This window comes from Bombina bombina, chromosome 9 (assembly GCF_027579735.1).
Source record: "Bombina bombina isolate aBomBom1 chromosome 9, aBomBom1.pri, whole genome shotgun sequence".
Taxonomy (NCBI): domain Eukaryota; kingdom Metazoa; phylum Chordata; class Amphibia; order Anura; family Bombinatoridae; genus Bombina; species Bombina bombina.
In genome coordinates, this window is record NC_069507.1 from 102228664 (window position 1) to 102242332 (window position 13669).

General features: G+C 36.5%; 1 protein-coding gene across 4 annotated transcripts in view; it reads right to left on the reverse strand.

Moving 5' to 3' along the window:
- SLC43A3 (solute carrier family 43 member 3) overlaps window positions 1–13669 on the reverse strand; it is a 184435-nt gene that overhangs the window by 61026 nt on the left and 109740 nt on the right. For all 4 annotated transcript variants that reach the window (XM_053692280.1, XM_053692278.1, XM_053692279.1 and 1 more), the window contains one exon: window positions 6486–6532. In XM_053692280.1, coding sequence (XP_053548255.1) covers window positions 6486–6532 — 47 coding nt within the window. The remainder of the gene's footprint in view (window positions 1–6485; window positions 6533–13669) is intronic.

A 13669-nucleotide genomic window follows, 5' to 3' on the forward strand; every position in this document is an offset into this window, starting at 1 on the left:
TTCATGATTCAGATAGGGCATGTAACTTTAAACAACTTTCCAATTTACTTTTATCATCAAATTTGTTTCGTTCTGTTGGTATTTTTTCTATTGAAAGCTAAACCTAGGTAGGCTCATATGCTAATTTCTAAGCCCTTTGCAACATTATTTGTAGCTTTCTTAGAAAATGTTGCAAAACACTGCTGTCATAGAGTACTAAAGACACGTGCACGCTCCTGAGCTCTTATGAGCCTACCTAGTTGTACTCTTCATTAAAAGATACCAAGAGAACAAAGCAAATTGGATAACAGAAGCAAATTGAAAAGTTGTTTAAAATTGCATGCTCTATCCGAATCATAGAAGTTTAATTTTTACTTTACTGTCCCTTTAACCCCTTAATGACAACTGACGTACCAGGTACGTCATGCATTAACAAGCAGTTAATGACAATGGACGTACCTGGTACGTCAGTTGTCTAAGAGAGTGCTGGAAGCGATCGCAATCGCTTCCAGCAGCTCTCAGGGTATTGCAGTGATGCCTCCATATGGAGGCATCCTGCAATACCTTTTTAGAAGACTCCGATGCAGAGAGGGCCCTCTCTGCACCGGTAGCGATGGTGCCGGTTCGTTGGTGGGTGGGAGCGCAACAGGGAGGCGGGTGGGAGGCCCATCGCTACCCGGCATCCGGTTCCTAGAAGTGCAATGTGCACGCCGGGTGCCGGGAGCGTGCGGGGGGCGCGCGTGCGTGTGCGCGCGTGCGCGCGCATTAGCTGGCCACTGACACCAATGAGAAGGGAAGAGGGGGGGGGAAGATTTTTTTAAAAAATAATATAAAAGGATCTGGGAGGGGGGGGGGGGGTAGGGGTATTGTGGGGGGCTGCTACACTACAGAAAACCCCAAAAAAAAGCAAAAGAGCAAAAAATACTTTTGTTTTTGGGCAAATTGGGTACTGGCAGACAGCTGCCAGTACCCAAGATGGCCGCAATTAGATAGGGGAGAGGGTTAGAGAGCTGGGGGGGGGGGGATCATGGAGGTTGGGGCTAAGGCAGGAGTCCAGCACAGCATTTAGCGGCCTTCTAATTACCAAAAAGCAATGCCAAAACCATATAAGTCTGCTATTTCTGAACAAAGGGGATCCCAAAGAAGCTTTTACAACAATTTGTGCCATAATAGCACAAGCTGTTTGTAAATAATTTCAGTGAGAAACCTAAAATTGTGAAAAATGTAAAGTTTTTTTTTTTATTTGCTCGCATTTGGCGGTGAAATGGTGGCATAAAATATACCAAAATGTGCCTAGATCAATACTTTGGGTTGTCTTCTAACAAAAAATATATACATGTCAAGGGATATTCAGGTATTCCTGACAGATATCAGGGTTCCAATGTAACTAGCGCTAATTTTGAAAAAAAGTGGTTTGGAAATAGCGAAGTGCTACTTGTATTTATGGCCCTATAACTTGCAAAAAAAGCTAAGAACATGTAAACATTGGGTATTTCTAAACTCAGGACAAAATTTAGAAACTATTTAGCATGGGTGTTTTTTGGTGATTGTAGATGTGTAACAGATTTTGGGGGTCAAAGTTAGAAAAAGTGTGTTTTTTTCCATTTTTTCCTCATATTTTATTATTTTTTTTGTAGTAAATTATAAGACATGATGAAAATAATGGTATCTTTAGAAAGTCCATTTAATGGCGAGAAAAACGGTATATAATATGTGTGGGTACAGTAAATGAGTAAGAGGAAAATTACAGCTAAACACAAACACAGCAGAAATGTAAAAATAGCCATTGTCATTAAGGGTAAGAAAATTGAAAAATAGTCCGGTCATTAAGGGGTTAATTGATAACTTATGGTCAGGTGGATTGTTATAGTCAAAGTCAATGTGATTTCTCTGATATGAGAATGGTGTTTTCATTTAAAATGTGGTAGTTCAGTGTCGATAGACAAAAAAACTGCTGAAAAAACATGATTGTCTAGACTGGATCAACCCTTATGTGTTTAACTCCTGCATAGGTAACACAGGTAGTGAAAGTTAGCTATAGAACAGCAGTGCACTTCTGGGAACCAGCTGAATACATCTGATGAGCAAATTACAAGAGGCATATATGTATAGCCACTAATCACCAGCTAGCTCCAATTAGTGCATCGCTTCTCATGAGCCTTCCTAGGTATGCTCACTCTAGTAGCTCATTTATTTCTGTCTATCTAATTGGTCTTAGCAGAGGACATAAGATAAGCAAAACCTTTTGTTCAACCTGGTGGCACCCATTACTTTGGAGATAAAAATGTTATACTTATTTCTTCAATAGTTTAACAAATCATATCATTAAAAAACAATAATCTATATCCATACCCACCAACTGTCTCAATTTTCACGGGACAGTCCCGATTTTAGGGGTCTGTCCCGGGAAGATTGTCGTCTGTCCCACATTGCCCCATGCATTTTTTAAATTCTATTGGGCCCATACATGGTCATCACATGTCCACATGCTACCAATACACAGTCATCTGGGGTTGTCATGTTCCCTGTTCAGAGAGGAATTGCCTGGTATTTCAGGGCTGGACTGACCTTACTATGTGGAAACAGATTGATATACTTCAGGAAAGTTCTCCTCTGTGAAAAGTACAACTGGACTTAAAGAGGCTGCTCCTGGGTGGTAACTCACCATAGACCAAGCAAATGAGCTAAGTGAGAGACTAGTGGTCACTATCAGGGGTCTGCAACCTTGGCTCTCCTGATGTTTTGGAACTACATTTCCCATGATGCTCAGACTGCCTTAAGAATGTCTTAGCATCATGGGAAATGTAGTTCCAAAACATCTGGAGAGCCAAGGTTGCTGACCCCTGGTCACTATGCCTTAGTTAGCTTCTAAGTATGCTATTAGATTAGTGTCAGAGTCATGCGGAAACATTTAAAAACACTGGGGATCATCACAATACTTTAGAAAAGTTAAATGATATTTCTACAAAATTCACCATTAAAATTGTAAATAAACCATTTGAAAAGCTTTTCAAAAGGATAGAGATCAATCCTATTATGCCATAGATAAATAAAAAAAAAATAATAATTTGATTTTATGCAGCTTTCATTTTTTTTTGTTTTAAATAAATTCTAAAATTTAATTAGACATATTGTTTTGTATATACATTTTTTATGTAGTTTTGTTACTAATTGCTTTTATTTTGATTGTTATAAGATAGATACTTTAAAAAAATGTTTAATTTACTACTATAACTATTAAATGTATAAAATTATTCATATAAATATTATGAAAAAAAAATAATTATAAGAGTTAAAAGGTATGTGGATGGAAGGTATTTGGATGGAAATGGCAAAAATAATGTATATATACATACATATCTAAATATGTGTATGCATGTATATATACATATGTATGTATTTGTATACATGTGTATTTATGTCTATGTGTATATATATATATATATATATATATATATATATATGTGGAAAAAATGTGTATATATATATATATATATATATATATGTATAAAAATGTTAAAGACAACAAAAAATGTCTCCAACCATTCGTATCTTTGTAGAATTGACATCTCTGAGCCGAAATACTCATTGGGGCCAATGTATCAAGGGCCGAATGGCTCCTGATGCCCATGTTTCCGTGCGAGCCTTTAGGCTCACTGGAAACAGCAGTTATGAAGCAGCGTTCTTAAGACCGCTGCTTCATAACTGGTCCGTTGCCTCTGATGCTGCGACATCAATCCGCCCGATCCTATACGATCGATTTGATTGACACCGATTTTGCAGGGGGCGGCATTGCACAAGCAGTTCATCAGAACTGCTTGTGCAATGTTAAATGCCGACATTGGTAAACCGGCCCCATTGTCTAGAGAAGCAGCCAAATCTATGATCTTAGACTGTATTTGGGTGCTGCACCTTTCTTCTCCTTTGATATGGACTTATTCACTGAACATTAGACAGGAGTCAAGTCCTACAAACAAAAGTGTGGAAACTCACCAAGACTTACACCCTCCATTACAATTAATATTGATATATATAAATTCATTAAAATTATGGTGGAAATAGGAGATAGATTTCTGGTTGCTGCATTGGTAAAGCTACTTTCAGGGTTAAATTCACAAAAATTATGGTGGAGATTAAAAATTGAGATTAAAATCCTTCATGCCTCAAAATTAAATCAATACAAATATTTGCATAGGAAATTAGCACATCTAGGCAAGATTCCCCACTTACTTTTCCCCATAAATACTCCATATACAATGTTACCAATGCACCCTGAAAGTAGCTTTACCAATGCAGCAACCAGAAATCTATCTCCTACTGACGAGTTCTAAAAAGAACGAAACAGTCTGTCTAGTGAGTGATTTCTTTATTGCTGCAATAATCCTGTTAAAAGGATGGCTGTGTTAAAACAGTATTTGAAGCAAAAAAACTGAGAATTTGCATATCTTACCCAGAATTCTCTTGTGCATTAGTAACATTGTATATGGAGTATTTATGGGGAAAAGTAAGCGGGGAATCTTGCCTAGATGTGCTAATTTCCTATGCAAATATTTGTATTGATTTATATATATATATATATATATATATATATACACATACACACTTTATTTATCTGTATAACATCTATAGACTTTAGTTAATGAAAGCAAATTAAATCCAATGAAGGGTTGAATGGTTGCCTTTGGGCCTGAGAATCCTCCTCTGTCACAGAGTCTAACCCATTTAAAGTTTATTCGTAACAGGGGTGATAACACATCAGGACCACTGACAGTCTTACATTTAGTGTATTGTAGGAAGTTTTACTGCTCATTACTAGAGGTCAGATTTCACTATCCCTCTAACTAAACTTTGCTCCAGCTCCTCCCACCAGCAGCAGCAGCAGTGTTTATTGAAGTGTTTCTGTTCTCTGCACAGAGGGAACTTAGTTCCTCCTGCAAAAATAGTGCAGGAACTCTGTTCCCATGCGTTCCCGCTCGACTTGACACCTGACCTTATTAAAGCTGTAATGTTCTGTTCATTTTTGGTGACACATCAATTTTGAATTGTTTACATACCACAATCACTTTATATATATATATATGTAAAAATATAATTTTTTGCAAATTAGCTGTTTCTATAGGTTGAGCGCCCCCTGCTGCTATTCATTTGATTTAATAACTTCTTTTGTTTTAATAATGTGTTTTACTGTGTATTTACTGTAAATATTTTACATTCCAATTTTCTTCACACAGTGTAAAATGTTCCACATATTTTAAAATAGATATTTATATATATATATATATATATATATATATATATATATATATATATATATATATATATATATATATATATCTACCTTTGGGTTAGTGCTGTAGGTTGTTGGTGGTGTCGGGTTAGTGCACGAGCGATACGTTTTTTTCCAGTTCCGCACTCCATTAAAGTCTATGGGGAGAAGTTAACATGATCGCAATGTCCGAACTTCTGAAATTAGCGTGTGTAAGTTTACACTCGCACGATAAAATTTTACTTTCATCTTGTAATACATGCTCTAACTCACGCACGTTAAAAGTTTAACTTCTGGCGGTGTTTGTGTACGAGCGAAAGCCCTAAATAGCACACCACTTGTAATCTGGCCTCTGACCCATAATGGGTGTTATAGTGACTAGGCTCAAAAACTCCCTGGCAACTGGTCATAGCAACCAACCATCAGGCTCTGCTTATATTTTTTTTAGCAAGAAGCAAAGTCACTATGGTTCAGGAACAAAGTCTAAAGTTATAGCAAGGCTCATTTTAATTAGAACTCACTTTTAATTAATTTGTCACTGCTTTCAGTATAATTTTTTAATCACACACAAAGAGGCAGAACTTTTCTTCCATTTCTGCTATGAGATTTGTTTCGTGAAATATTTTCTACAGGTCATTTGGAAATTGAATTCAATTTTAAATTAGGCAGTTACACTAAATGTGTTAATTAACTGGAGAGTAAAACAATTTGTAAACTTTTATTATAAAGTGCAGCAGTTGAAAATTGCTTTGCAAATTAGCTGTAGACAAAAAAAAATAAAATAAGTTTTGAAAATGTCTCAAATATGTTTCATTTTCTCTTAGCCTAACATCACAAGGTAAAATTGTAGTAACAAAAAAGGTACATTGCTCACAATAACATCTTACATTCAGAAGTCACAGCTTTGCAGACCGGGAAAGGCAGTTTTTTGTTTTTTTTCCAGAGCTGCTCCATAGTTGACTGTTTTCTTCAAACAGCATTTTGCTCTGGATGCACCGTTTTAAGGAAAACTTACACAATGCAGCCAGAGCAAAGCTCTGTTTGAAGAGTACAATCAAATGTGGAGCAGTTCTGAAAAGTGAAAGTGCTAACAGTCCCTGCATGTGTCCCATTTTTTCTGCAGACATGCTGCATTTTCTGTGATGACATCTCAGATCACAGCATATTCTGCCTTGGGGATCACACAGATTTAAAAAAAAAAACACACACACAACATATGCAATAACCAGACACCGCTTACCTGAGGTAGAAAATGCAATAAGTAGCGTGGCTGCAGTATACAGAAATCTACAAGGAAAAACAAGACATATTTTATTATAGTCTTTGAGATTCTGAATAATATTAAAGTTTTCCTTTTGCAACATAGGAATATTAGTCAGAATATGTAAAATATAGCAGCTTATACAGTTGTAATAGCCTTCATTTCGAATTATCATTACATTACAAAATTGCATGATTCAGATAGAGCATGCAATTTTTAATAACTTTCCAATTTATTTCTATTATCTAATTTGTTTTTTTCTCTTTGTATCCTTTGTTAAAAAGTATATCTAGGTAGGCCCAGAAGCTGCTGATTGGTGGCTGCGCATATATGATCTTTTCATTGGCTTTCAGCATGCTCCTAGTAGTAAATTACTGCTCCTTCAAAAATGATACCAAGAGAATGAAGCAAATTAGATTATAGAAGTAAATTGGAAAGTTGTTTAAAATGATATATTCTGTCTGAATCACGAAAGAAAAAAAGGGTTTCTTGTCCCTTTAATTTGTAGAAAAAAATATAGAGCAAAATTAGGGTAAGTTTTATTTTAATCCTATAAACTCACTAACAATTAAAATAAAACTGAGAAGAAAATCTCTTTATTTTCCGATGAAACTAATTCACTAATGCACAATATAGTGCTCCAAATCTTATTGAATTAGCTGTATTTGCTAACATTTGGAGAGTTGTCTGAATTCTTATTGAACCTAAGGAAGTGTTCTATTCATAGAAGGGGCAGGAAACCCAAAATTATTTTCTTATTAAATGTCCAATTTATTTCTATCATTAAAGGGACAGTCTACACCAAAATTGTTATTGTTAAAAAAGATAGATAACGTCTTTACTACCCAAACCCCAGCTTTGCACAACCAACATTGTTATACTAATATACTTTATTACCTTTAAGCCACTAAATTTCTGCCTGTTTCTAAGCCACTACAGACAGCCTCTTATCACATGCTTTTTATTTGCTTTTCACAACAAGAGACTGCTAATTAATGTGGGCCATATAGGTAAGATTGTGCTCTCTCCCATGGAGTTGTGCATTACACAGCCTTAATTGGCTAAAATGCAAGTCAATAGATAATAAATAAATAGTCATGTGATCAGGGGGCTATCAGAAGAGGCTTAGATACAAGGTAATCACAGAGGTTAAAAGTGTATTAGTATAACTATGTTGGCAGTGCAAAACTGGAGAATGGGTAATCAAGGGATTATCTATCTTTTTAAACAATAGCAATTTTGGAGTTGACTGTTCCTTTAAATTAGCTTCATTCTCTTAATACCATTTATTAAAGTAGCAGAAAAGCACTACTGGGAGCTTGCTGAACTATCAGGCTTATATGTGCAGCCACCAATTAGCAGCTAGCTCCCAGTTTCTGAGCCTAACTAGGTATGCTTTTAACAGGGGAATGAAGCAAATTAGATAATGAAAGCAAATTGGAAATGTTTTTAAAATTGCATGCTCTATCTGAATCATGAGAGTTTAATTTTGACTTTACTGTCCCTTTAATGGAAAAGAAAAGAAAGCTGCATTAGAGTTTTGAGCAGTAAAGGAATAGTAAAGTCAAAATTAAACTTTCATGAATCAGATAGAGCATGCAATTTTAAACAACTTTCTAATTTACTTTTATCATCAAATTTGCTTTGTTCTCTTGTTATTCTTAGTTCAAAGCTAAACCTATGTAGGATCATATGCTAATTTCTAAGCCCTTAAAGGCCGCCTCTTATCTGAATGCATTTGACAGTTTTTCACAGCTAGAGGACGTTAGTTCATGTGTTTCATATAGATAACATTGTGCTCACGCCCATGAAGTTATTTAAATGCAAGCCTGTCAAAAGATCTGAGATAAGGAGGCAGTCTGCAGAAGCTTAGATACAAGGTAATCACAGAGGTAAAGAATATATTTCTATAATAAAGTTGGTTTTGCAAAACTGGGGAATGGTAAATAAAGGGATAATCCATCTTTCTAAACAATAACATTGTTGGTGTTTGCTATCCCTTTTAATGATTTTGGCACATTCACCAATCATACCATATAAAGAAAGTCGCTACATAAAAAATAATCAAATTTCTGTTGCTTTCCTTTTGTTTGCATGTAATTGGATAGATCACAAGTAAACCAATAAATAATTAAAATGATAAATATAGACAGGAGTACTAAATACTTATTTATGTCCAAAGCAGAGCAGAAACCAATGTTGTATCTGTAATATATTCCAAGCTGTGCTGTGTTTATCAAATGTTTACCTTTTAACTGTAAACAAGCAATACATGCAAGATAAAATCCTGAAGGTGAAGTATTTTAAAAATTAACCAAATCCACAAAAAAGTCAAAGCCTTATACAAGATAAGGATCTAAAAATACATATTGCACAGTGGAGGGGCTATTGCTATGTTATAGACATGCTTCATTTTTATCTTGTAGCTTCAGGTTGTTATAAAAATGCTGTAAAGTCATGGACCTCCATTTATTATAGGTCAGACGGACATGATTTGCGGTACCTCGCAGCGAGCGGACAGCATACACTGTCCGCATTTAGTACTGCACAAGCAATGCCTGTTCATTGCCGCCCTTACTCGCTATTGCCAATTGGCTGCAAGTTCTGCTACTTAAAGGGACAGTATACACCAATTTTCATTTAACTGCATGTAATAGACACTGCTATGAAGAATAATATGCACTGATACTGATATAAAATTCTAGTATAGAACCATTTAAAAACTTACTTACTCCCAATTTAGCACTGTCGATGAGGTTAGGCTGGGACACCCACTGAAATGGGCTGAGAGCAGACCCTCCCCCTCTCCCCCACATATGAAAAGACCCATTATACAAAAAGAAGCAATCTGAAGTCTGAATACATCAGTATACATCTAAAACTTTGGGGCTTGGTTAGGAGTCTGAAATTCAGCACAATGTTATTTAAAAATAAGCAAAACTATACATTTTTACAAAAACAAGGAAGTGCATGAAATGAGCAGCATCCCCCACAATGCACAATAGTCAGGAAGAGAGGTGAGTAAAATGGCTGACAGCAGCACATGGCAAACAAAACAGGGAAAAACCCTGACAGTACCCTCCCCTCAACGACCCCTCCCCCGCGGTAGGACAAAAGGCTTATTGGGGAAATGGGCATGGAAGGCACGGAGGAGGGCGGGAGCATGAACATCAGAGGAGGGAACCCAAGAACGCTCCACCGGACCGTAGCCCCTCCATGAACCAAATACTGTACACGGCCCCTGGACATACGAGAGTCAATAATGCTGCTGACCTCATACTCCTCATGGTTGTCAACAAAGATAGGACAGGGACGAGGCAACACGGTGGTAAACCAATTACAAACCAATGTGTGTGGTAGTGGGTAATTGAAGTGCGCTTAGTGTAGGGTATCAGACACCTTAACTAAATAACAGATCCTTCAGACTGTTAAAATGGAAAATTAGGCAAACGATAGAGAAGAAGTAAGGGCGCTAAAAAAGCTAAAAATACCCCTTAAAAGCTGGACAAATAATTATAAACAATTATTATAAAAAGATGACCAGGGACTTAGATAGATTATATGTATATTTTATAAATTTAAAATTAGACAAACAAAAAAATTAAAAAACAACACAAAATATTTTAAAAGGGACGTCTCCCTATAATTTCACAAATACACTTGTGTTATAAAGGAAATAATATACTCCAACATAAAATCAATATTGATATGGATACCAGAGTGGAATAGTGGTAGATACTGTAATTTTTCAAGATAGTTCACTCCTTAGGACATTGCCGTTTACCGGATAAATGTCTATATCTAGTATCAGATGTCAGGTCTACAATTCTCTTGATAGCTGGTCTATATTATATTTGCAGGTATAAACATCTGTACTTTATCTGTAATTTTTCAAGTTAAAACGTCTGTACCTTGTCTTAGATTTATGGTAACACTTTACCGGTAGCCAGTCTCTGTCAAGTGTGCTTCGTGTGTGTTCCTCGAGATCTCAGCGTCTGACGTCACAGTTTCTGGATCAGGGGCATGAAATCCAAGCATTAAGAAACTGACCGGACAGCAGCAGATAAACAGACAGGAACCCACGGAGGTTCTGGTTGGCTGGGTAGAGACGAGCCCCTGATCCGGAAACTGTGACGTCAGATGCTGAGATCTCTAGGAACACACACGAAGCACACTTGACAGAGACTGGCTACCGGTAAAGTGTTACCATAAATCTAAGACAAGGTACAGACGTTTTAACTTGAAAAATTACAGATAAAGTACAGATGTTTATACCTGCAAATATAATATAGACCAGCTATCAAGAGAATTGTAGACCTGACATCTGATACTAGATATAGACATTTATCCGGTAAACGGCAATGTCCTAAGGAGTGAACTATCTTGAAAAATTACAGTATCTACCACTATTGCACTCTGGTATCCATATCAATATTGATTTTATGTTGGATTATATTATTTCCTTTATAATACAAGTGTATTTGTGAAATTATAGGGAGACGTCCCTTTTAAAATATTTTGTGTTGTTTTTTAAGTTTTTTGTTTGTCTAATTTTAAGATTTATAAAATATACATATAATCTATCTAAGTCCCTGGTCATATTTTAATAATAATTGTTTATAATTATTTGTCAAGCTTTTAAGGGGTATTTTTAGCTTTTTTAGCGCCCTTACTGCTTCTCTATCAATTACAAACCAATGGTTTCAAGAGGGAGACATGAAAAACATTGGAGATGCGCATAGCAGGAGGAAGGTCAAGAGCGTAGGCCACAGGATTAACCCGTCGAAGTAATTGAAAAGGACCAACATAACGGGGAGCCAATTTATTGGAAGGCACACGAAGGTTCAAGTTGCGGGAGAACAGCCAAACTCTCTCACCAACCTGGTAGGAAGGTGCAGGCAGACGCCTACGATCAGCTTGGAACTTTTGGCGCTGCATAGAACGATGAAGGCAATCCTGAATCTACACCCACGTGGAACGGAGTTGCCGGAGATGCTACTCCAAAGTCGGAATACCCTGAGACATGAATGAATCGGGCAACAAGGATGGTTGAAACCCATAATTCGCCATGAACGGGGATAACTTGGAGGAAGCATTAATAGCACTATTACGAGCAAACTCTGCCCAAGGTAACAGTTCAGACCAATTATTGTGGTGATCTGAGACATAGCAATGGAGGAACTGTTCCAGAGCTTGATTAGACCATTCCGCAGCCCCATTGGATTGAGGGTGATATGCTGAGGAGAAGGAATGCTGGATCCCCATTTGAGCACAAAAGGAACGCCAAAATCTGGAGACAAACTGGCTACCCCGGTCCGACACTATCTCCTTGTAAACGGAAGACCTCCCGGGCAAAAATTGAAGCAAGCTCCTGAACGGTAGGCAGCTTCATCAAGGGAATGCAATGTGACATTTTAGAAAAACGGTCAACCACCATAAGGATAACAGTATTGCCATTGGATAAATTCAAATGACTCCAGCCTCCACAATCAATAAAAGACCTTTATTTCTTTACATGTAGGGTCCCAGAAACATATACAATGTTTCAAGCCTGCAATAGGCTCTTAGTCATGAACACTTTAATTATACAGGTTCCTGCCTTTTATACCTGCACCTGTTGTCCATTAACCCATTCCATGAAAACACCAGTATTGCAACAGCAGCATCTTGTGGATGCAAATCATATTGCATCAAAATGTATTCTTTGTATTTTCAAATGGAGTGGGTAAGTGACATCTATATAAAAAAATTAAAAACAACATAAAAACCCATATATACAATTAAAAGCGGAGCATGAAAATATGACCAACTAGAATAATTCACAGCATTAGGGGCTAGTATGCAGAATAGATATTTAAGAGGACAAGTACTTTAGAGTCTAATTTTTTAAGTTTTAGAGTTTTAGAATTTTTTTAGAGTCTAATTTATTAGCCAAATAACAACTTTTTGCCAAAACTTTACCTAAGGTTTATTCTTGAGAACACATTTGTGTACACTATGCAGAATACAGATCACTTTTAGGAAATTCTTAGTAGAATAGACTCCAATCAAAGTCCTTATTGAGACCATTGGGGATTAGAGAGTATCCAAAACATCTCTCTAATCTTTAGGAGATGTTCTCTATCACCTCCCCTCCTTGGTTTGACTATCTGATCTATAACTTGGAATCTAAGTTGACTGATGTTATGACTTGCAGAGAGGAAGCGAGAGGACACTGGAGCTTCTTTGTTCCTGCATCTTATGTTTGATTTATGTTCTGTTATCCTCTCCCTTACCTCTCTGCAGGTCTCGCCAATATAAACAAGTCCACACGGACATTTAATCAAATAGACAGCAAAAGTTTCTCTACATGTTAGGTATCTGTTTATTTCAAACTTCCTTCCACTGATTGGATGATAAAAACGTTTTCCTTTTATCATAGAGCTGCAGTTACTGCAGCTCAAGCATGGATAATATCCATTGCTACTACTGCCTATTGTTAACTGTACATTTTTCTTACCACTACCTATATCTGTGTGGACAAGTGAGTCCTTAATACTCCTGTTTCCTTTGTATGCAACCATAGAATTTGTTAAAAATTCTTCAACTTGTGGATTACACTCTCTCATTATGTGCCAATGCTTTTTTAACACACCTGCAATTTTCTGACTCAATCTATTGTATTGTGTTACAAATATTACACTATTTTTTATTTTTTCACATCTTGGTTTTTGAATTTGCCTAGAATCATCAAATGCAGTTGTAAGTTGTTCTGCTATCAATTTTGGAGGATATTTTCTGGCAATGAATTTGTTAGCCAATCTCTTCTAATCGTTGTTTGCATTTGTCACTATCTGAGACAATCCTTTTTACCCTAGTGAATTGGCTCTTTGGTATTGCCCTGTATATATTATTCGGATGACAGCTACCATATTGCAATAGATTATTTTTGTCAGGTTTTTTTGTGTATAGGTCTGTTTCTAAGAAACCACCTTTTTTATAGACATATGTATCTAAGTACTCTATGCCTACTTCGCTCATATTTAGACTAAATTTAAGTCCCCTTCCTGAACAATTCAAATCCTGTACAAGTAATAATAGGCTCCCAACGTCACCACCCCACAAGCCAAACACATCATCTATGTACCTCCACCAGGAGGCGCCATAGAGTTTTGGTAAAAAGT